This window comes from Gorilla gorilla, chromosome 23 (genome assembly GCF_029281585.2).
Source record: "Gorilla gorilla gorilla isolate KB3781 chromosome 23, NHGRI_mGorGor1-v2.1_pri, whole genome shotgun sequence".
Classification (NCBI taxonomy): Eukaryota; Metazoa; Chordata; class Mammalia; order Primates; family Hominidae; genus Gorilla; species Gorilla gorilla.
Window position 1 is genome coordinate 18,670,219 of NC_086018.1, and position 23,887 is coordinate 18,694,105.

Genomic DNA, 23,887 nt, shown 5'->3' on the forward strand with positions numbered 1-23,887 from the left:
TTAGCTGAGCTTTTGGAGACTGTATATCAGAGATCCTATTTGAGGTGATTTTCAGCTACAGAGATAGGCCTGGTCATTTGAAAAATAACGGATTAGGTGAAGCTTGCGTTTGAAATCCTCCTTCTACTTTTCATCTTTCTCTCTTGTTTATTCTGAGCATCCATCTTAGACACCCAATCTTTGTCACTTTGTGGTTGTCATTGATTTCTCTGTTATTGAGATTAGAGGTTGGCAGAGTTTTTCTGTAAAGGGCTGGAGAGAAAGTACTTCAGACTTTGTGGTCTGTGCAGTGTCTGTTGCAACCGCTTAACTCTGCCCTATAGAGCAAAAGCAGCCATAGACAGTACATGGGCAGATGAGCATGGCTGGGGTCCAGTTACATTTACTTGCAAAAAGAGGGTTGGAGACTGGGTGTGATCTCACACCTTTAATCCCAGCACTTTGGGAGGCTGAGGCAGGAGGATCACTTCAAGCCAGGAGTTCAAGACCAGCCTGGGCAACAAAGCAAGACTCCATCTCTACAAAAAAATAAAAATTATTATAGCTAGGCATGGTGGTACACACCCGTAGTCCTAGCTACTCAGGAAGCTAAAACTGAGGCAGGAGGGTCAGTTGAGCCCAGGAGCACGAGGCTGTGGTGAGCTATTATTGTGCCAGTGCACTCCAGCCTGGTGACAGAGCAAGAACGGTCTCGTCAAAAAATAAAAGGCTGGGCACGGTGGCTCATGCCTGTAATCCCTGCACTTTGGGAGACTGAGGTGGGCAGATCATGAGGTCAGGAGATTGAGACCATCCTGGCTAACACGGTGAAACCCTGTCTCTACTAAAAATACAAAAAGTTAGCTGGGTGTGGTGGCGGGCGCCTGTAGTCCCAGCTACTCGGGAGGCTGAGGAGGGAGAATTGTTTGAACCTGGGAGGCGGAGGTTGCAGTGAGCCAAGATTGTGCCACTGCACTCTAGCCTGGGCTACAGGGCAAGACTCCATTAAAAAAAAAAAAACAGCAACAACCAAACAAAACATAATGCATGTTCTCTCTTATAAATGGGAGCTAAACATGGGGACTCATTGACTTAAAGATGGCAACAACTGGGAACTGCTGGATGGGGAGGGAGGGGAGGGGCAAAAGGCCAACTGTTGGGGAGTATGCTCATATCCACGTGACAAACCTGCACATGTGCCCGCTGAATCTAAAATAAAAGTTGAAAGTAGATGTAAAAAACCCCAAGAGGGCTGGGTTTGGCTTGTGTGTCCATAGCTTGTTAACCTCCGCTTTAGATATTAACTAATAGAAACATAGTGCTTATCTTCCCAGGCCACCTATTTTGTTCCTCTCCAAGGTGATGGATAGATGAAGGCTTAATCCAGCGGCCTGGAAGTTTGCTGACGCTTGCCCTGTCGGGGATTAATGAAGCATTGTTTTCTGATGAAGGTTTCATGCCGCTGTGCTGATGTGTCTTCTTTTCTCTCTAGGCAGGAAACTGCATATCTTCTGGTTTACGTGAAGATGGAGTGCTAATGGAAATGCCCAAAACCTTCAGAGATTGACACGCTGTCATTTTCCATTTCCGTTCCTGGATCTACAGAGTCTTCTAAGAGATTTTGCAATGAGGAGAAGCATTGTTTTCAAACTATATAACTGAGCCTTATTTATAATTAGGGATATTATCAAAATATGTAACCATGAGGCCCCTCAGGTCCTGATCAGTCAGAATGGATGCTTTCACCAGCAGACCCAGCCATGTGGCTGCTCGGTCCTGGGTGCTCGCTGCTGTGCAAGACATCAGCCCTTTAGTTATGAGCCTGTGGGAACTTCAGGGGTTCCCAGTGGGGAGAGCAGTGGCAGTGGGAGGCATCTGGGGGCCAAAGGTCAGTGGCAGGGGGTATTTCAGTATTATACAACTGCTGTGACCAGACTTGTATACTGGCTGAATATCAGTGCTGTTTGTAATTTTTCACTTTGAGAACCAACATTAATTCCATATGAATCAAGTGTTTTGTAACTGCTATTCATTTATTCAGCAAATATTTATTGATCATCTCTTCTCCGTAAGATAGTGTGATAAACACAGTCATGAATAAAGTTATTTTCCACAAAAGGACTTTGCAGTTTTAACGGGGGGCAGTAGGGATTGTGCTATAGAAATTCAAAGGCAAGGGAAGTCACTTCTGTTGTGGGGCCCTGGGAGGAGCCTCCAGGCTGGAAAGCGTTAAGGTGGAGGTCTCCGATAGGGGCAGCGTACACAGTGGACTGGCTGCAAAAGGCCGTGCTCAGCATTCAGACAGCATCACACACTCTGCTTTTCTCTACCAGGGAGGCAGGTGGGGAAGGATAGCGATGGGAAGGCAGGCGGAGCTCAGAATGTGGAAGGGGATCCAGCGAGGCTTGGAAGTTTGCACCTGATCTGGTGGGTGGTGAGGAGCCCTCGAAGGGGCAAGGAGGCGAGGAGCACTCAGCTGTGTTATTACGCTGATCTGCCACTGAGGTTAGAGACAAACGTGGTGGGAATGGAAAGCCACGCACAGTCACTAGCGCCTCTGGGGGAGAATGGATGTGGCTGGTGAGAGAACAGGGGCCCAGGGAGAGTCTGGCACCAACCTGGGAGGGGAGCCCGGTGGGTGTGAGCACCCCCACTTTAGAGATGAAGTGATGGAGACATTCAGATGTTTAACCCCTTGTTCAAGATTCCATACTTGATAAATGGCAGATCAAACTCCCAACATAAAATGTGGGTCATTTCTTTATTATTTTATTTGTATTGGTTAACAATGATCAGCCATGCAAGAATAAATGATTATTGTAAAATCTGCAAACAATGTAGATATGTAGAGAATCCCTTCCTTGGAGCTTGACCTTGTCAGACAGGTATAGATGAGTGTTCGGGGGCAGCCGTAAAAACTGCCAGAGACTGGGCTGCTTATAACAGAAACGCATGGTCTCCCAGAAGCCCACATTCAAGGTGTCCAAAGGCCTGGCTCCTGGAGGCTCTGGAGGAGAGCCTGTTCCCTGTCTCTCAGCTTCTGCCGGTTGCCAGCAAGTGTTGCCGTTCATTCACTCCAGCCACTGCCTCCATCTGCACACAGCAAAACAGCATATCCTGAAGTGCTCAACCTTATAGCCATTATTTTTAAATATCCGGAACACACAGGACCGTGGGAGTGGCTGTTGGAGAAATTTTCATGAAGGAAGAAAGATTACAACTAAGTTTTAAAATGCTAGTTTTGTTTGTTTTGTCTTGGAGAGGAGGTAAAAGTGGGAGTAAAAATAGGGAGTTTGGTGTAAGGTGGGAAAAGCAAAGGATCCCCGCATGGATGGGCTTCAGCTTCAGGGTGTGATGGGAGAACAGTGAGAAGTACGTTTGGGGAAGCAATTGGAAATAGTAGCTAAGCTTAATCACAATCTATCAAAAGGGACTTGTTGAAGAATTAATGTGTGACTAGGAACAGGGAGGTTATGGGCTTGTCAGCTCGACAGTGGGCACTCAGTTCCACTAACAAATGCTGCCCGTGTGGGCAGACAGAATGATGGACAGACAGAATGATGGGCAGGCAGATGAATGCATGGGCTTTACGTGAAACAGGTCCACTTGGTTGCTGACAAGATACTGTTTTAAAGTTCTATTTTGCCATACTTCGAACAGCTTGTCATTAGCTCAATTTAGCCACATGTAAAATCACTAAGGCAGACTTCCAGAGTTCCCACATGAAAATCAAATGTAAACCAGCTGTGACCTGCTTCAACACCATCATCGGAAGTCAGAAGTTGAACTCTTTTTTGATGTTTAAAGCCTGCATAATATTCGCTGTATTATTATTCAGCATATTACTATTTCCTTCGTGATGGAAATTTGGTTTATCCCATTTTTCTATTCTATCAAAACACCGCTACATAGAAAATCCCCATGTACATATTTCTCCTAATTGTGGAAATAGTTTACATAGAAGACTCTAGACATGGGATGAAATTCCCAGGTTATTGGAATTTTAAAATAGATAGGTACTTCCAAATTGACCTCTTACAAATTATACGAATTCATAAACTTCCAACTGTTATGGAGTTACCCATTTTGAGAAATCTGTGCTAAAAGGACCCAAACAATCCTGATGACAATGATCAGGATAATAAGTACGCTGGGAAGACAACAAAATGATTTAGATCTTAGACAAGTCATTCTAGGTGTCTCTACTGTTTCAGTTCTTGCGTTCATTCATTCTTGTGCTTTTTCATTTTACCAAATAAAATAGCTCCTTGATGTCATATGAATCCACGCTATGCTTAATGAGTATTGGTTAGTAAAATGCCTATAACTAGTAATCTTCATCTATGCAATTAAATATTAATTCATAAAACACTTCAAATGTAAACAATAATTAGTAAATGAAAAGTACATAATACCTCAATTAGAAAAAAATCACTCCATTAAAAAGACATTATTTGTGTGATAAAAGAGATTGCCATTTTTGTATTTTTCTACAAGGTTAAAGAAAACTAAGTCAACTTATACAAGTGAATTTTAAAAGACTTTAGGGCGGGCATGGTGGCTCACGCCTGTAATCCCAGCACTTTAAGAGGCCGAGGAAGGCAGATCACCTGAGGTCAGGAGTTCGAAACCAGCCTGACCAACATGGTGAAATCTCATTTCTACTAAAAATACAAAAAAATTAGCCCAGTGTGGTGGCACGTGCCTATAATCTCAGCTACTTGGGAGGCTGAGACAGGAGAATAGTTTGAACCTGGGAGGCAGAGGTTGCAGTGAACCAGGATCGTACCATTGCACTCCAGCTTGGGCAACAACAGCAAAACTCCATCTCAAAAATAAATAAATAAATACATAAATAAATAAATAAATAAATAAATAAATAAATAAATAAAAGCCTTTAACCCAGAATGCTGAGTAAATTGGCCAAAAATGCTAACCTACGCATTTCAATACTATAGGAGTTGCATGGGTAGAAATAACTAGATGAAATACTTCTGGTATTTCACCTTCCCAACCCACATGAGCCAGTGTTTTTTCTGTGAATAACAAAAACAGCAGAATTTACTTGCCTATCCATAAGAGGTTACCACTTCTGTGTGTTCCCCTGAAACAGGTGGTGGCTGGGTGAGAAGGTGGACGGCACTAGGGCAGGAGATGGGGGCTCCAGTATCGTGGGCGAGCTTCCTAAACCTCTGCAACTTTCAGCCCCTAAATGGGATGAGCCATCAGAATTTTTAGCACAATGCCCAGAACAAAGTAAGGATTTGACAAATGACGCCTCTCTCCACATTGTTCTGTCATCAGCCACCGCGTCCTGTACCTCCAAGCCCACTGGGCTCCGGCTGTTTCCATCACATGCAGAATGACTCAGAGCCTGGCCTCCAGCCACCCTCCTGGCCTTTCTGCTTCTCACTCTGCCACTGGCTCCTCATGGACCAGCCTGGGTGTCCTCAGACATACCACACACTTCACTGTGGGAGTCACGCAGCCCTCACTGCTCCTTCGCCAGGGAGCCACGGGGCTTTCCTCCTCAGGAGGACTCTGCAAGCAGCTGGATGAAGGGCCCTCCCGTCTCTCATCCTTCCTTAATTTTTGTCGCAGCTCTCCTTCCTTCCACTCAGTGCAGCGCACACTGATTGATCCTCCATCTTCCCCAAAAGACAGGAACAGCATGAGCAGTAGAGAGTAGATTCCAATGATAGAAAAAATAGTCAGTGATTTCTCATTTCCATTGATCATCAATGAAGAAAATGTATCCTGAAGGTCATGTACCTCCTATGGGGCTGCTGCATCCTCAGCCTCCTGAATTTCAGCCCAGCACCTTCCTCCCCAGCACAGCAACAGGTCAGCCCTTACCAGCATCCCTCTCTTATTGCCTTTGTGCAGAGCCAGCACCAGGGCCAGGGGAGGCCTTGGGATTGTCCCTCCCCAGCAATCTGCGAAACAATCCTTTATGTCACCAACAAAGCACAGCCTTATGCACTGGTGGTCAGTCCCTCCCAACACCGCTGTCACTGTAAAGCTGGCAGGCAACCCTCCAAGGTTGGCCTTCCCAAGCACTGCACCTCTAGGTGACAGAGCACGTCCTTACCTTGAGGCCTGGGCGCCCAGTCTATCCTATCCAATGAGTGAGCTGTGGAGAAGGGGGGATTCCGGGTTAAGGGGTGACTAGCAGGGCTCCTGCTTTTATGTTGCCCTGTTGGGAAGGCTATTAAAGAAACACAAAGTGCTAAGCAGTGAGGATAGAACATGTTTTCATTATTTAAACCAATACATTCCACAGATGGAATAATAAGAAATGCTACAACCAAGCTAACTGAATCCAACAGCATATCAAAAAGATAATCCACCATGATTCAAGTGGGTTTCATACTAGGGATGCAGGGATGGTTTAACATACGCAAGTCAATAAATGTGATACATCACATAAATAAAACTAAAAACAAAAATCACATGATAATCTGAACAGATGCAGAAAAAGCCTTTGACAAAATCCAGCATTTCTTTATGATTAAAACCGTTCATCAAAATCAGCATAGAATGGACATACCTTAAGGTAATACAAGCTATCTATGACAAACCCACAGCCAACAGTTTCCTGAATGGGGGAAAGTTGAAAGCATTCCACCTGAGGACGGGAACAAGACAAAGATGCCCACGTTCACCACTTCTCAACACAGTGCTGTTCACTACAGCATTGGTTATAAGAGCAAGACTGGAAACAGAACAAATGGATACCCATAGCGGGGTGCTTAAGTAATTTTGGGAATAGTCATGGGGTGCAGTACTTTATAGCTCTGAAACAATACAATGGATTTACATTTGAAATGTGGAATGATAACTAAGGTGCATTGCCCAGTGATATATGCAGAGGTACAGAGGACTTTGTGTAAACACAATCACACATCAGCCTGCATTCCAGGTGCATGCTTCTATTTGCACATAGATTGCAGGGATGATATGCAAACAAAAATGTTGACTTGGTGTTTGGAAGTTCAGAGTGGAAGGGAAACTTCCTTGCTAACCTTTTATGATATTTAGAGTTTCTAAATGTGAATACATAATACATTTAGAAATCTTAGTTAATAAGAAAAGCCTCTGTTCCTGGCCTCTTGCTGGCACATGTCAGGTGGAAATGGGGCTGTCATGCTAATGTGTGCAAACTGAGAAAAATCCAAGAATGGGAGTCTGCTTTTTTCATCATACAAATAATTGTTAATAGAAACAGTATGATAATTGCTCATTGATATACCATGCATATTCTATTAGATAATAATAAATTTCTGAAATTTGAACTATACTTACACATGGAAATTGAAATATATGGATGAAACATTGTGGCTTATATAGGCAATTGTTTTATTGGCATTTTACAAACTGATCATCATTCCTCATGGCACGGGTCTATGTGATATTAAGTAGCTTGTTATGCTTGGGAAAGGCAGTGATGACCACAAGAATGACTTCAACTACTAAAGTACAATGGAGATTTCAACAATGTTTTGTTTAATATTTAAATATTTCATTGTGCTCCCAGGCTTTTTCTCACCCTAATAGCTCTCATCCATATCATGTGGGTCCCATTAATACAGATACCTCTGAATGCACCACTCTTCCATTATATCCACTCAATTGCTGGTTACCTTGGGCCTACAACTGGGGGAGGGCAGGGGCTGCTGGCCACCTCCTCATCTACAGTAAGAGTCAATGAGCAGTTAAATGGATACTGAAAACCATTTATCCTGCTGGAGTGAGAAATAAATGGTTTCTTTCAATAGCGTGGTAAAATGCATCTTTTCCAAACTATTTATATGACTCAAGGCCCATCTCAATTTCAGATGTGGTTAGCCTCAATTCCTGATTCTCACCAAGGTGTGTAATGTCATCCACGGCCCAGTGCAGAGGAACACAGGTGCTGCCGTCAGACTGCCAGGGTCCGATCCCGCCTCCTCACTCACCCCGGGAGATCCCTTTAAGCCAGGAGTCAACAGTGAGGCTGGAAACATGAGTGCTTTTTAAAGTCCTGAAAGTTCAGAGGCAGACTGTCAATTTCTCCTCCACCCCTGGGCACATACCAGGAGAACTCTGTCTCCAGGTTGAAGGAAGTGCCTGTGAGAGAGTTGTGTCCCTCAGATTCTGTTCACCACAGGTGACACTCGATGCAACCCCAAACCTCTTCTGCACAATCCCAAGGGGTGCTGACTAATCCAACCCAAAGGCTGTGATGTTTGGCAGAGGCAGAAAAGAAAAGGCCAGGTGTTCTGGGAAAGACCACCTTTAAATAACACAGCACCCTCATAGCCCAGAGAGACAGTTCTAACTATTATGCCAATAAACCCGGAAAAGACCAAATCCAATATGACACATATTTCCTGTTTCGTTTTGATTTCATGCCCCCTCCCTTAACCTCCCAAGCAGCATGGATACCCCGAAGGCCCCTGGGAACTCTCTCCAATTGGATCTTACGTGGAAAGTAGTTACCTACCTACAAATCCCCATCATCAGATATGCTCTCCACAATCAAATCTTTAGAAACACAAACACCAGGATAAGTCATTAGAGAGAGGCCCACCCACTCCTCCCACCCTAGCTGAAGCCATGGTGCTTCGCACAGGATCCGCTGGTGTTTCCTCTGGGCTCACAGATATCCCTACAGCCTCTCTGGACATTGTTTTATACTTGCAAAATCATTTGCTCTCACCAGACCCCAAATCCTCCTTCCCAAAAGGAGCCCAGAATCAGGTTTCTGTACCCTAGAGATGGCGCTTTTTCCTCAGGAAGTGAGTTCTTTCAGGGTACGTATCATTCTCCAGTGTCAATGGCTCCTGCAATTATAGAAAAGAAAACATTAGGAGGGTGAAATGATGCCATACACGTCACACAGATCTGATAGTCTCTCGACAACTTGAGAGAGAAAATAAGAAGGGGTATAGTGATTGAGTCAAAGGTCGAAGTCCCCCAAAACTGGCACGGAAGACACCTGTGGAAAAGACAAGACCTTTTCCCACAGAATTTATCTTTAAAGTGTATCTAGATTGGCAGTTTCACAACTCTTAATCCATGGGGGAAAACTGCTGTGGAGGGAAACACCTCTGCATTGCAGTGGATCGTGGATGCTGCCATCTACCACACCCCAGTGTGCCTGGCATGGGTTGGTGAGAGGCTGCCAATCAATAGCACCACACCAAGGGAATTGCAGATGTCATAAATAGTCCACATTGGCAGATGTTCATGTCTACATTTGATTAAACTGCAGATGACATCGATAATGCACACCGGCAGATGTTCATGTCTACATCTCATTGGAAAGAAGCCAGGAAAGTAACATTTATGTTCAAGACAAAGAAAAGTGTCTTACATTGGCAGCATCTTCTTTTTTACCGATGTCTTGTACAGTGTCCTCATTAGCAATGTCATATACAGCGTCCTTATTAGCGAATTCGTATACAGCATCCTCATTAGCGATGCCATATACAGCGTCCTCATTAGCGATGTTGTATACAGCGTCCTCATTAGTGATATCGTATAGAGCGTCCTCATTAGCGATGTCATATACAATGTCCTCATTAGCGATGTCATATACAGCAACCTCATTAGCTACGTCTTGTAAAGCATCCTCATTAGCGATGTCATATACAACGTCCTCATTAGCGATGTCGTATACAGTGTCCTGGTTAGCGATGTCTTGTACGGTGTCCTTATAAGCAATGTCGTCTACAGCATCCTCGTTAGCATGCCTTGTGGGTGTCATTAGCGATGTCATATACAGCATCCTCATTGGTGATGTCTTATATGGTGTCCTCATTAGCGATGTTGTGTACAGCGTCCTCGTTAGCAATGCCTTGTACAGTGTCCTCGTTAGCGATGTCATATACAGTGTCCTCATTAGCGATGGCTTGCACACTGTCCTCATTAGTGATGTCGTGTACAGCATCCTCATTAGCGTGCCTTGTATGGTGTCATTAGCGATGTCGTATACAGCGTCATAATTAGCGATGTCTTATACGGTGTCATCACTAGCGATGTTGTGTACAGCGTCATCGTTAGCGATGCCTTGTATGGTGTCCTCATTAGTGATGTCGTATACAATGTCCTCATCAGCGATGTCATATATAGCGTCCTCATTAGCGATGTCGTATACAGCGTGCTCACTAGCAATGTCTTTTTTTTTATATATATACTTTAAGTTTTAGGGTACATGTGCACATTGTGCAGGTTAGTTACATAAGTATACATGTGCCATGCTGGCGCGCTGCACCCACTAACTCATCATCTAGCACTAGGTATATCTCCCGATGCTATCCCTCCCCCCCACCCCCACCCCACAACAGTCCCCAGAGTGTGATATTCCCCTTCTTGTGTCCATGTGATCTCATTGTTCAATTCCCACCTACGAGTGAGAATATGCGGTGTTTGGTTTTTTGTTCTTGCAATAGTTACTAGCGATGTCTTATACGGTGTCCTCATTAGCAATGTCGTGTACAGCGTCCACGTTAGCGTGCCTTGTCGGTGTCATTAGCAATGTCGTATAAAGCGCCCTCATTGGTGATGTCTTGTACAGTGCCCTCATTAGCGATGTCCTGTACAGCGTCCTCGATAGCATGTCTTGTACGGTGTCATTAGCGATGGCGATGCCCTGGGCGGCGTCCTCGTTGGCGATGCCCTGGGCGGCGTCCTCCTTGGCGATGCCGTGGATGGCGTCCTCCTTGGCGATGCCCTGGACGGCGACCACGTTGGCGATGCCCTGGGCGGCATCCTCGCTGGCGATTCCGTGGGCGGCGTCCTCGTTGGCGATGCCCTGGGCGGCGTCCTCGCTGGCGATGCCCTGGGCGGCGTCCTCGCTGGCGATGCCCTGGGCGGCGTCCTCGTTGGCGATGCCCTGGACGGCGTCCTCCTTGGCGATGCCGTGGACGGCGTCCTCCTTGGCAATGCCCAGGATGGCGTCCTCGTTGGCGATGCCCTGGGCGGCATCCTCGCCGGCGATTCCGTGGGCGGCGTCCTCGCCGGCGATGCCGTGGGCGGCGTCCTCGTTGGCGATGCCGTGGGCGGCGTCCTCGTTGGCGATGCCCAGGGCGGCGTCCTCGTTGGCGATGCCCTGGGCGGCGTCCTCCTTGGCGATGCCGTGGACGGCGTCCTCCTTGGCGATGCCCTGGATGGCATCCTCCTTGGCGATGCCCTGGGCGGCATCCTCGCCGGCGATTCCGTGGGCGGCGTCCTCGCCGGCGATGCCCTGGGCGGCGTCCTCGTTGGCGATGCCCTGGGCGGCGTCCTCCTTGGCGATGCCATGGGCGGCGTCCTCGTTGGCGATGCCCTGGGTGGCGTCCTCCTTGGCGATGCCCTGGATGGCGTCCTCCTTGGCGATGCCGTGGGCGGCGTCCTCGTTGGCGATGCCCTGGGCGGCGTCCTCCTTGGCGATGCCCTGGATGGCGTCCTCCTTGGCGATGCCCTGGGCGGCGTCCTCGCCGGTGATTCCGTGGGTGGCGTCCTCGTTGGCGATGCCCTGGGCGGCGTCCTCGCCGGCGATGCCGTGGGCGGCGTCCTCGTTGGCGATGCCCTGGGCGGCGTCCTCGTTGGCGATGCCCTGGATGGCGTCCTCCTTGGCGATGCCCTGGGCGGCATCCTCGCTGGCGATTCCGTGGGTGGCGTCCTCGTTGGCGATGCCCTGGGCGGCGTCCTCGTTGGCGATGCCCTGGGCGGCGTCCTCGCTGTTGATGACGTGGGCAGCGTCCTCGTTGGCGATGCCCTGGGCGGCGTCCTCGTTGGCGATGCCCTGGGCGGTGTCCTCGCTGGCGATGCCGTGGGCGGCGTCCTCCTTGGCGATGCCCTGGGCGGCGTCCTCGCTGGCGATTCCGTGGGTGGCGTCCTCGTTGGCGATGCCCTGGGCGGCGTCCTCGCTGGCGATTCCGTGGGCGGCGTCCTCGCCGGCGATGCCCTGGGCGGCGTCCTCGTTGGCGATGCCCTGGGCGGCGTCCTCGTTGGCGATGCCCTGGGCGGTGTCCTCCTTGGCGATGCCGTGGATGGCGTCCTCCTTGGCGATGCCCTGGGCGGCGTCCTCGCTGGCGATTCCGTGGGTGGCGTCCTCGTTGGCGATGCCCTGGGCGGCGTCCTCGTTGGTGATGCCCTGGGCGGCGTCCTCGCTGGCGATGCCCTGGGCGGCGTCCTCGCCAGCGATTCCGTGGGCGGCGTCCTCACTGGCGATCCCCTGGGCGGCGTCCTCGCTGGCGATGCCGTGGGCGGCGTCCTCGTTGGCGATGCCCTGGACGGCGTCCTCGCTGGCGATGCCCTGGGCGGCGTCCTCGTTGGTGATGCCCTGGGCGGCGTCCTCGCTGGTGATGACGTGGGCAGCGTCCTCGTTGGCGATGCCATGGGTGGCGTCCTCCTTGGCGATGCCCTGGACGGCGACCACGTTGGCGATGCCCTGGGCGGCGTCCTGGCTGGCGATTCCGTGGGCGGCGTCCTCTTTGGCGATCCCCTGGGCGGCGTCCTCGCTGGCGATGCCGTGGGCGGCATCCTCGTTGGCGATGCCCTGGACGGCGTCCTCCTTGGTGATGCCCTGGACGGCGACCACGTTGGCGATGCCCTGGGCGGTGTCCTCCTTGGCGATGCCGTGGATGGCGTCCTCCTTGGCGATGCCCTGGGCGGCATCCTCGCTGGCGATGCCGTGGGTGGCGTCCTCGTTGGCAATGCCCTGGACGGCGTCCTCCTTGGTGATGCCCTGGACGGCGACCACGTTGGCGATGCCCTGGACGGCGACCACGTTGGCGATGCCCTGGGCGGCGTCCTCGTTGGCGATTCTGTGGGCGGTGTCCTCGCTGGCGATGCCCTGGGCGGCGTCCTCGCTGGCGATGCCCTGGGCGGCGTCCTCGCTGGCGATTCCGTGGGCGGCGTCCTCGTTGGCGATGCCCTGGGCGGCGTCCTCGCCGGCGATTCCGTGGGCGGCGTCCTCGCCGGCGATGCCGTGGGCGGCGTCCTCGTTGGCGATGCCGTGGGCGGCGTCCTCGTTGGCGATGCCCTGGGCGGCGTCCTCGTTGGCGATGCCCTGGGCGGCGTCCTCGTTGGCGATGCCCTGGGCGGTGTCCTCCTTGGCGATGCCGTGGATGGCGTCCTCCTTGGCGATGCCCTGGGCGGCGTCCTCGCTGGCGATTCCGTGGGTGGCGTCCTCGTTGGCGATGCCCTGGGCGGCGTCCTCGTTGGTGATGCCCTGGGCGGCGTCCTCGCTGGCGATGCCCTGGGCGGCGTCCTCCTTGGCGATGCCCTGGGCGGCATCCTCGCTGGCGATTCCATGGGTGGCGTCCTCGTTGGCGATGCCCTGGGCGGCGTCCTCGTTGGTGATGCCCTGGGCGGCGTCCTCGTTGGTGATGCCCTGGGCGGCGTCCTCGCTGGTGATGACGTGGGCAGCGTCCTCGTTGGCGATGCCCTGGGCGGCGTCCTCGTTGGCGATGCCCTGGGCGGCATCCTCGCTGGCGATGCCGTGGGTGGCGTCCGCGTTGGCGATGCCCTGGGCAGCGTCCTCGCCAGCGATTCCGTGGGCGGCGTCCTCACTGGCGATCCCCTGGGCGGCGTCCTCGCTGGCGATGCCGTGGGCGGCGTCCTCGTTGGCGATGCCCTGGACGGCGTCCTCGCTGGCGATGCCCTGGGCGGCGTCCTCGTTGGTGATGCCCTGGGCGGCGTCCTCGCTGGTGATGACGTGGGCAGCGTCCTCGTTGGCGATGCCCTGGGCGGCGTCCTCGTTGGCGATGCCCTGGGCGGCATCCTCGCTGGCGATGCCGTGGGTGGCGTCCTCCTTGGCGATGCCCTGGACGGCGACCACGTTGGCGATGCCCTGGGCGGCGTCCTGGCTGGCGATTCCGTGGGCGGCGTCCTCTTTGGCGATGCCCTGGGCGGCGTCCTCGCTGGCGATCCCCTTGGCGGCGTCCTGGCTGGCGATGCCGTGGGCGGCGTCCTCGTTGGCGATGCCCTGGACGGCGTCCTCCTTGGTGATGCCCTGGACGGCGACCACGTTGGCGATGCCCTGGGCGGTGTCCTCCTTGGCGATGCCGTGGATGGCGTCCTCCTTGGCGATGCCCTGGGCGGCATCCTCGCCGGCGATTCCGTGGGTGGCGTCTTCGTTGGCGATGCCCTGGGCGGCGTCCTCGTTGGTGATGCCCTGGGCGGCGTCCTCCTTGGCGATGCCCTGGACGGCGACCACGTTGGCGATGCCCTGGGCGGCATCCTCGCCGGCGATTCCGTGGGCGGCGTCCTCGCCGGTGATGCCGTGGGCGGCATCCTCGTTGGCGATGCCCTGGGCGGCGTCCTCCTTGGCGATGCCCTGGACGGCATCCTCCTTGGCGATGCCCTGGATGGCGACCACGTTGGCGATGCCCTGGGCGGCATCCTCGCCGGCGATTCCGTGGGCGGCTTCCTCGTTGGCGATGCCCTGGGCGGCGTCCTCCTTGGCGATGCCCTGGGTGGCATCCTCGCTGGCGATTCCGTGGGTGGCGTCTTCGTTGGCGATGCCCTGGGCGGCGTCCTCGTTGGTGATGCCCTGGGCGGTGTCCTCCTTGGCGATGCCCTGGACGGCGACCACGTTGGCGATGCCCTGGGCGGCATCCTCGCCGGCGATTCCGTGGGCGGCGTCCTCGCCGGTGATGCCGTGGGCGGCATCCTCGTTGGCGATGCCCTGGGCGGCGTCCTCCTTGGCGATGCCCTGGACGGCATCCTCCTTGGCGATGCCCTGGATGGCGACCACGTTGGCGATGCCCTGGGCGGCATCCTCGCCGGCGATTCCGTGGGCGGCTTCCTCGTTGGCGATGCCCTGGGCGGCGTCCTCCTTGGCGATGCCCTGGGTGGCATCCTCGCTGGCGATTCCGTGGGTGGCGTCTTCGTTGGCGATGCCCTGGGCGGCGTCCTCGTTGGTGATGCCCTGGGCGGCGTCCTCCTTGGCGATGCCCTGGACGGCGACCACGTTGGCGATGCCCTGGGCGGCATCCTCGCCGGCGATTCCGTGGGCGGCGTCCTCGCCGGTGATGCCGTGGGCGGCATCCTCGTTGGCGATGCCCTGGGCGGCGTCCTCCTTGGCGATGCCCTGGACGGCATCCTCCTTGGCGATGCCCTGGATGGCGACCACGTTGGCGATGCCCTGGGCGGCATCCTCGCCGGCGATTCCGTGGGTGGCGTCCGCGTTGGCGATGCCCTGGGCGGCGTCCTCCTTGGCGATGCCCTGGGCGGCGTCCTCGCCGGCGATTCCGTGGGCGGCGTCCTCGCCGGCGATGCCCTGGGCGGCGTCCTCGCCGGCGATGCCCTGGGCGGCGTCCTCGCCGGCGATGCCCTGGGCGGCGTCCTCGCCGGCGATTCCGTGGGCGGCGTCCTCGCCGGCGATGCCGTGGGCGGCGTCCTCGTTGGCGATGCCGTGGGCGGCGTCCTCGTTGGCGATGCCCTGGGCGGCGTCCTCGTTGGCGATGCCCTGGGCGGCGTCCTCGTTGGCGATGCCCTGGGCGGTGTCCTCCTTGGCGATGCCGTGGATGGCGTCCTCCTTGGCGATGCCCTGGGCGGCATCCTCGCTGGCGATTCCATGGGTGGCGTCTTCGTTGGCGATGCCCTGGGCGGCGTCCTCGTTGGTGATGCCCTGGGCGGCGTCCTCGCTGGCGATGACGTGGGCGGCGTCCTCGTTGGCGATGCCCTGGGCGGCGTCCTCCTTGGCGATGCCCTGGGCGGCATCCTCGCTGGCGATTCCGTGGGCGGCGTCCTCGTTGGCGATGCCCTGGGCGGCGTCCTCGTTGGCGATGCCCTGGGCGGCGTCCTCGCTGGCGATGACGTGGGCAGCGTCCTCGTTGGCGATGCCCTGGGCGGCGTCCTCCTTGGCGATGCCGTGGGCGGCATCCTCGTTGGCGATGCCCTGGGCGGCGTCCTCGCTGGCGATGCCCTGGGCGGCGTCCTCCTTGGCGATGCCCTGGATGGCGTCCTCCTTGGCGATGCCCTGGGCGGCATCCTCGCTGGCGATTCCGTGGGTGGCGTCCGCGTTGGCGATGCCCTGGGCAGCGTCCTCGCCGGCGATTCCGTGGGTGGCGTCCTCGCCGGCGATGCCGTGGGCGGCGTCCTCGTTGGCGATGCCGTGGGCGGCGTCCTCTTTGGCGATGCCCTGCGCGGCGTCCTCGTTGGCGATGCCCTGGGTGGCGTCCTCGTTGGCGTTGCCCTGGATGGCGTCCTCCTTGGCGATGCCCTGGGCAGCATCCTCGCTGGCGATTCCATGGGCGGCGTCCTCGTTGGCGATGCCCTGGGCGGCGTCCTCGTTGGCGATGCCCTGGGCGGCGTCCTCGTTGGCGATGCCCTGGGCGGCGTCCTCCTTGGCGATGCCCTGGACGGCGTCCTCCTTGGCGATGCCCTGGACGGCGACCACGTTGGCGATGCCCTGGGCGGCATCCTCGCCGGCGAGTCCGTGGGTGGCGTCCGCGTTGGCGATGCCCTGGGCGGCGTCCTCCTTGGCGATGCCGTGGACGGCGTCCTCCTTGGCGATGCCCTGGGCGGCGTCCTCGCTGGCGATTCCGTGGGCGGCGTCCTCGTTGGCGATGCCCTGGGCGGCGTCCTCGCCGGCGATGCCCTGGGCGGCGTCCTCCTTGGCGATGCCGTGGACGGCGTCCTCCTTGGCGATGCCCTGGGCGGCGTCCTCGCTGGCGATTCCGTGGGCGGCGTCCTCGTTGGCGATGCCCTGGGCGGCGTCCTCGCCGGCGATGCCCTGGGCGGCGTCCTCGCTGGCGATGCCCTGGGCGGCGTCCTCGCTGGCGATGCCCTGGACGGCGACCACGTTGGCGATGCCCTGGGCGGCGTCCTCGTTGGCGATGCCGTGGGCGACGTCCTCGTTGACGATGCCCTGGGCGGCGTCCTCCTTGGCGATGCCGTGGGCGGCGTCCTCCTTGGCGATGCCCTGGATGGCGACCACGTTGGCGATGCCGTGGGCGGCATCCTCGCTGGCGATTCCGTGGGCGGCTTCCTCGTTGGCGATGCCCTGGGCGGCGTCCTCGCTGGCGATGCCCTGGACGGCGACCACGTTGGCGATGCCCTGGGCGGCGTCCTCCTTGGCGATGCCGTGGACGGCGTCCTCCTTGGCGATGCCCTGGATGGCGACCACATTGGCGATGCCCTGGGCGGCATCCTCGCTGGCGATTCCATGGGCAGCGTCCTCGTTGGCGATGCCCTTGTCGGCGGCCTCGTTAATGATGTCGTGTACAGTGTCCTCGTTAACGATGTCGTGTGTGGCATCCTCGTTAGTGATGTCGTGTATGGCGTCCTCATGGGGAGCTAGAAGAACACAGAGTTAAGGTCAGTGCCCTGGTGGTGGAGACTGTGAATCACCCAGGGGCTTGCTTGGTGTGGTGCATGGAGGTGGCTGATCACAGCATGGGCCAAGCTGATGCTGGGACATCCTCCCAGGTGGACCTGCACTAGTGAAGCTAAGGGATGTGGCTCAGAACACTTTCTGCAGTGGGAATCAGTTTCCAGGTTCAGGTATGCATTATCCGGTGAAGTGGGGAAATATAAAAAATAAAAATTGACAAATTCATGAAAAGCCTTCCATGAGTGCAAGTGTGAGTTTTTTATCCACTTTACATTCAGTATGCATTCACACATACAAAATATTTTTACAAGAAATCAGAAATTTTAATTTTTGTCAGTTATGTTAAATCTAACTTAGCTGCCAACATAAAGATTCTATCTCATTTACTTGGTCTCGAGAAAATCTAGCACATAGTAAGTAGACCAAAATGTTTATTAAATGAAAACACAGAGCAGAGATAGGGGGGCTGCTAGGCAGACTGGGTTGCACCTGATTACCTGGATGATAATAAACTGCACAAAACCTCGGTCAAATTAATATTGAAACTGCCTTTTGCTTGGGCTCGTTTCCCTTGCGGAAGAAGGATGACCAAGAAGATGAACAGGAAAGAAATGAGAAACAGAGGCCTTTGCTTGGTAGCTAAAGGCCACCTTCTGTAACATGAAATAGTCTACAAGTGGCCTTGAACTCTGCCGTGATTTAGTGACAGAGTTCCCTCATGTCTTCTACCCAGGTTGAAGTCCAGCAAAATCGTGACTGTCCTCTTTACAACTTGCGAGACCACACTGCTTCTGCATTTGCCTGTTGTATGTATGAGATTTACACTTGTTTTAAAGCAACATTTTGTTTCAGTTGGGCTGGTGGCCATACCCGGCACTAGCCAGTCAATAGTGAGATGGCTCCTCATGGAGGAGGCTTGGCTTGAGGCTGAGGGTCTTTAACCCACATATACAAGACAGTTGCCACTAAGGGATGGAAGCCAGGCTAATAACCAAGTGCCACACAGAGTTCCTATCTGTTCCTCCTCACCATTTTCGGCTGGCAGGATTTGAGCATTTTAGGGCTTGGGAAGATAGTATTACTAAATCTACTAAAATACATCACCCATCCTTATAGACTTTGGCCAGTTGCTGAGCAAATTAACTTCACAACTGAAGTGGGCCACACTGGCCTTTGTGGTCCCCCACTCCTCTTAGAATTTGTGAGCGTGGGGCCTACTGGAGGGTGGGAGGTGGGAGGAGGGGGAGGATCAGGAAAAATAACTGATATTAGGCTCAATATATGGGTGATGCAATAATCTGTACAACAAACTCTCATGACACACATTTATATATGTAGCAAACCTGCACATCCTGCACACGTACCCCTGAACTTAAAAGTTAAAAAAAAAAGGGATCTGTGAGCTGAGCCAAACACCTGGGGATCTTTGTGCTTTTGACACACTGATGACTATGCCTGTCCGTGGGGAGATGAGCCTATAACTGCCCTGGGTTGTGTGACCACGGAGGCCACTTTATGATGATGGGCAGTGTCTGGGGCCTTTTGGGCTCATTGCTTTAGGGCTTATACATGAATGCTGGACTCCCTGTGTGGTGGTGAACACCCCATGACTAAGTGCATGTCAGCGTCAGCACTGGCCCACACTCCTGGGTTCGTGTTTTCACTTTTTCGTTCAGGAACTCGGGAGCTGGGGCCACTCCCTTGGCCCTTCAGGTTCTCCACCTGAGCAGTGGGGTAATAAGGCAGACCTGGGGATGGCTCTGGTGAGGGTGGAGGAATCACTGTACAGAGAGAGTAGAGCGGGGGTGGATTTTATTGTTAGAAGTGGACACTGGTGATTGGGTTGTATAAGTGGGAAATCTCTCCTGAGAAAACACACAGCCTCACCTGTACAGAAACACACACATTCACACCACACGATGCAGCCTCACACAAGACACCACCAATCCTCAAGCACCCAACTCAGCACCACCCAAAAGGGAGCACAGCTGCTTCCTCAAAATTTGGCCATAATTTTTCCCTGGGGAATTCAGGTTTTAAAAAAACACTTCCCCTATACTTATTCCTATCACAATCCCAGGATCAGGGAGGCTCTTCACATTGAAACTAGGCAAGGATGCCACACCTTTCTTGGCATCCAGATTGTTTTCTTGGCAAGTGATTCCAGAACACTTACTAGATTCACGCCTCAGAGGGGCCACCTGCACCACCTGCAATACAGAAACAAAGCTTTTTGAGGGGTATGTCATGTTGTGGATTGTTTGCACAAGGCTGTGTTTCTCTCAATGAATACTGAAAACTTGATCAGAAAGTGTAGTCAACTTCAAGGCCTCCAAAACAAGGGTAGGATACACACTGGAAAAGACATCAGCTTCTGGATGGTGGATCTCTCAGGTCCACGTAGGTTGGCAAGTGCAAAATACTGAATCCAAGGAGAAGACATTGCTTCCAAGGACAAGGACCCCAAGGATACAGTCTACAACCTGAAGCCGTCATAGCTAAATGCCATTTTGGATTACATATCAGTTGCTAAGAGTCACTTCTTCCTCCCCCTCAGAAAACTGCATTTAATACCTGTCATGGACATTGTCATTTTTTCACATGTAAAGTCAGTTGAAAAAGAAAGACACCAAGAAAGGAACATTTCTATTTCAGAGAAAGCAAGGCAACCTTACCCTCACGTTGACTGGCCTCTCTCCATCTCCTCTGTCCTTGTGAACTAGAGACTCCTCAGAGGCTAGGAGGACACAGAGCAATGGTTAGTCATAGATGCTTTTGTTCATGAGTTATTCAGGGAGCTCTGCTTAATGTGGACAACAGGACAGTGTGTGTGGATGTGTTTCATTAAAAGCACAGCTTGAGCTCCTGCTAGAAAATCTTCCCTCGTGGAAAGACAGGCAAGAACAAGGAGCTAAGGAGCAAGAAATAGAGTCCCTGGCATTTTGCTGATGGCAACTTAAGGCAATGGGAATGAGTCAGTCTACAAATGGTACTGAAGCACATGCTATAGTTTGATGAGAGTCCCACTGCTCACACTGTGAGGTTTGAAACCCAGCTAAATGGTTTTCTAAACCTGTAAAAACAATATTAGCTTGCAGGATTTATGTCCCAAGACTACTTTTACCTCTGAGGATCCACAGTGGCTGTCACTGCAGTTGTGTATTTTAGCATTTTGCACTTGAATAAAAGCAAAGTTTAATAGATAGATTGGATTCAATTCTAGGCAAAACAGTCTATGGTATTTATTCACTAATCCTTTGTTATAACTGCTGATGGGAGAATTAGAAGTACTGAAATTATATCTTTTAAAATTAATTAAAGCATAATTATTAATCACACAATATTTTTTCATCCAGGCCTCCTTTTCTTTGTCATGCATGCATATTAATTGAGGATGGAGAATATCTACGCTTGTTCAGGCCAGCCAACATACGACAGTTTACTTCAAGAGAGGAGACATGGGTTGAATGCTGGTGTGTTTTAACTCTGCAGCGCAAACAGTTGCAACAAGTGTGGTGAACTAATCACCAGATGGCCCTTTGCTGCCTTATTTGTCATTGTGCCTTACATGTAGCTTGCAGGATTTGATTACGCTTATGTTTTGTGGTGATCATACTTTCAACTATTCCTAAAATACTGCTTCAGTCTTATCTGTTTGGGGTCAACTGCTGAGGATTTCATACAAATTAATGAAGTTTGTGAATCTAAAGTTCTACACAAAGGTGGAAATATTTGCAAATCATTTATCTTGTAAGAGACTAAAATTTAGAATATATTTTAAATATATTTAAGATATATTCAAAAATCTACAGCAACAAATTAACTAAATAAAAATCAGACAACTCTTTAAAAATGGGCAAAAGACTTCAACATATATTTCCCTAAAGAAGATACAGCCACAGATAGTAGCACACGAAAAGCTGCTCAGGATCATTAGTCATTAGGGAAATGCAAATGAAAAACACAAGCAGCCACCAATATACACCTACTAGGATGATTTAAAGGAAAATAAGTGTGAAGAAGGACGTAAAGAAATTGTAATCCCGATACATTGATGGTAGAAATGGATAAAGTTGCAGCCACTGTGAAAAACAGTCTGCAGTGGCTCAGAAGGTTCAATATAGAACCCCTGTTGGACCCAGGAACTCTACTCTTAGGCACCCCAAAGAATAGAGAACAGAAATCAAACAGATGTTTGTATACTAATGTTTATAGCATCACTTTTCACAGGAGCCAAAAGGTGGAAATAATCCAACCATCAGTGAACAAATGAATGTAATAAAAGTAAGGTGGTCTGCATGCAATGCTACATCATCCATCTGTAAAAAACGAACATAATTTTGATAGATGATACAACATGGGTGGACATTGAGAACATTATGCTTAGTGAAATAAGCCAGACACAAAAGGAATATATTGTATAATTGTAATTACATGAAGTGCCTAGAATAGTCAAATTCATACAAGAGAAAGTGGGATAGGAATCACCATGGGCTGGAAATAGGGGGAAGGTGCTATATTACTTATTGTGGACAAGGTTTTGTAAGAAATCATCAAAATTGTGGGTGTAGATAGTGGTGTTGGTTATGCAACCCTGTGAATATATTGAATGCCATGGAGTGCACACTTTGGTTAAAAGGTTCAAATGATAAATATTGTGTTATATATATTTCCCCACGATAGAAAACACGCACAGCCAAGCCCAGATGCCAGCCTTGTTAGCTGCCTTCCTTTACCTTCAAGAGTGGGCTGAAGCTTGTCCAATCTTTCAAGGTTGCTGAAGACTGTATGATGGAAGTCATCTGCATTGGGAAAGAAATTAATGGAGAGAGGAGAAAACTTGAGAATCCACACTACTCACCCTGCAGGGCCAAGAACTCTGTCTCCCATGCATTGCTGACCCGTCTCAGTATTTCCTGTGACCACCTCCTTTTTCAGCTGAAGACTTTGCACCTGAAGGGGTTCCCAGGTTTTTCACCTCGGCCCTTGTCAGGACTGATCCTCTCAACTACTGACCATTTCACCTCCATTCATGTCCATGCCACATCAGGCTGTGTTGTCTAGATGGAATGAATCCACCCCAAATGTCCCTTTCTGGAGGAAGCCACCATTACGCTGTACCTCCAAGCATAATGGTACGTCCACACACACCAAGGCACCTCGCTCATGCAAGGTGTGTGTCCTCTAACAAAGTTTCACGCTCTAAACCCAGATAACTTTTCAAACCCAAGTTCTGTTGATTCCCCTACTTTGGGTGCTCCATAGATGCTCATTTGTCTACTAAACACTGCCCCAGGCAATTAAATATTCCAAAGTGACCAGCAGAATTTTTATGTTAATTCTGACATTGCATTGTTAGTACAAGTGTTTTTCCCCCTTCAAATTTATGTCTTTGTTACTGATAAATGTAACTGATAATGCGTTTTTCAGCTATGTTGCCAAGCATATTTATATAAAAATATACTCAGATTGTTTTCAGAATTTGACAAAGATGATAGCAACAACGATAATCTCATTTGTTTTATACTAATCTTTATGTGTTACTTTCATCATTTCTTACATATTGGGGCCTACCATACATTGTACGGTGAAATTAGTGCTATGCATCATGGTAGAAATATAAATTGGCAAAAGTAATTTAGAAAACAGTTCTCTTGTTTCTTAAAAAAATTAGGCTGGGTGTGGTGGCTCATGCCTATAATCCCAGCACTTTGGGAGGCAGAGATGGGTGGATCACCTGAGGCTAGGAGTTTGAGACTAGCCTGACCAACACAGCAAAATCCTGTCTCTACTGAAAATACAAAAATTATCCAGGCATGGTGGCGTGTGCCAGTTGTCCCAGCTACTCGGGAGGTTGAGGCACGAGAACTGCTTAAACCTGGGAGGTGGAGGTTCCAGTGAGCCAAGATTGTGCCACTGCACTCCAGCCTGGGTCTCAGAAAAAAAAAATTTTTTTTGACCAAAATGTCATTATGCATTACATGACTGTATATGAATGCTCAAAGCTACATTACTCATCAAAGAAAATAACAAAACAATTAAATGTCCATTAACTGATAAATGAATAAACACTATCTGTATGAGTAAACACAGCAGACTATGAAGGAAAACACATGACCAGCACGTGCTAACACGTCAATTAACTTCAAACATAGTATGCTAAATGAAGGAAGTCAGATTCCAAATATATATATATATATATGTCCATTTCTATTAAGCAAGTGGGAAATTTGTGGAGACGGAATGTCACAGCAGTATTGCTTAGGGCTGGAGATGGGGGTGGGGATTAACTGCCAGTGCGCAAGAGAGAATTTGGGTGAGGGAAACATATTTAAATTAGATCGTGGTGATGGGTGCACACAGTATCAATTTAATAAAGCATCAAATTGTAGACCTTTTCAGTGGGCAAACTTTATGGTGGGTTCACACCCAATATAGGTGTTAAAAATAAATTAATGTTACGGAAATTCTTGTCGGGTTTTTAACAAGCCAAGAGATATGCTGTGAAAGCAGCATTAATTCAAATGGTTGTCACAGGTCACTTAAAGTTAATCAGATGGTTGTCCTACAAATATAGGGTGAATGTTATTCATGAAT

At 51.3% G+C, this 23,887-nt stretch overlaps 1 protein-coding gene across 3 annotated transcripts; it reads right to left on the reverse strand.

Annotated features, from left to right (window-relative positions):
* Window positions 1–2,721: 2,721 nt before the first annotated feature.
* LOC129529590 (uncharacterized) lies at window positions 2,722–10,268 on the reverse strand. Of its 3 annotated transcripts, XM_055375051.1 has the most exons (5): window positions 9,338–10,262; window positions 8,732–8,804; window positions 8,465–8,505; window positions 7,848–8,002; window positions 2,722–3,161 (listed from the first exon to the last, which is right to left on the reverse strand). In XM_055375051.1, the coding sequence occupies exons 1-2, from the start codon at window positions 9,917–9,919 to the stop codon at window positions 8,733–8,735; spliced, it is 654 nt and encodes a 217-aa protein (XP_055231026.1). In that variant the 5' UTR covers window positions 9,920–10,262; the 3' UTR covers window positions 2,722–3,161; window positions 7,848–8,002; window positions 8,465–8,505; window position 8,732. The 3 variants fall into 3 exon arrangements, with proteins under 3 accessions (XP_055231026.1, XP_055231027.1, XP_055231028.1); XM_055375052.1 differs by lacking the exon at window positions 8,465–8,505 and having other exon boundaries at window positions 9,338–10,268; XM_055375053.1 differs by lacking the exon at window positions 8,465–8,505 and having other exon boundaries at window positions 2,722–3,072.
* Between the last annotated feature and the right edge of the window lie 13,619 nt (window positions 10,269–23,887).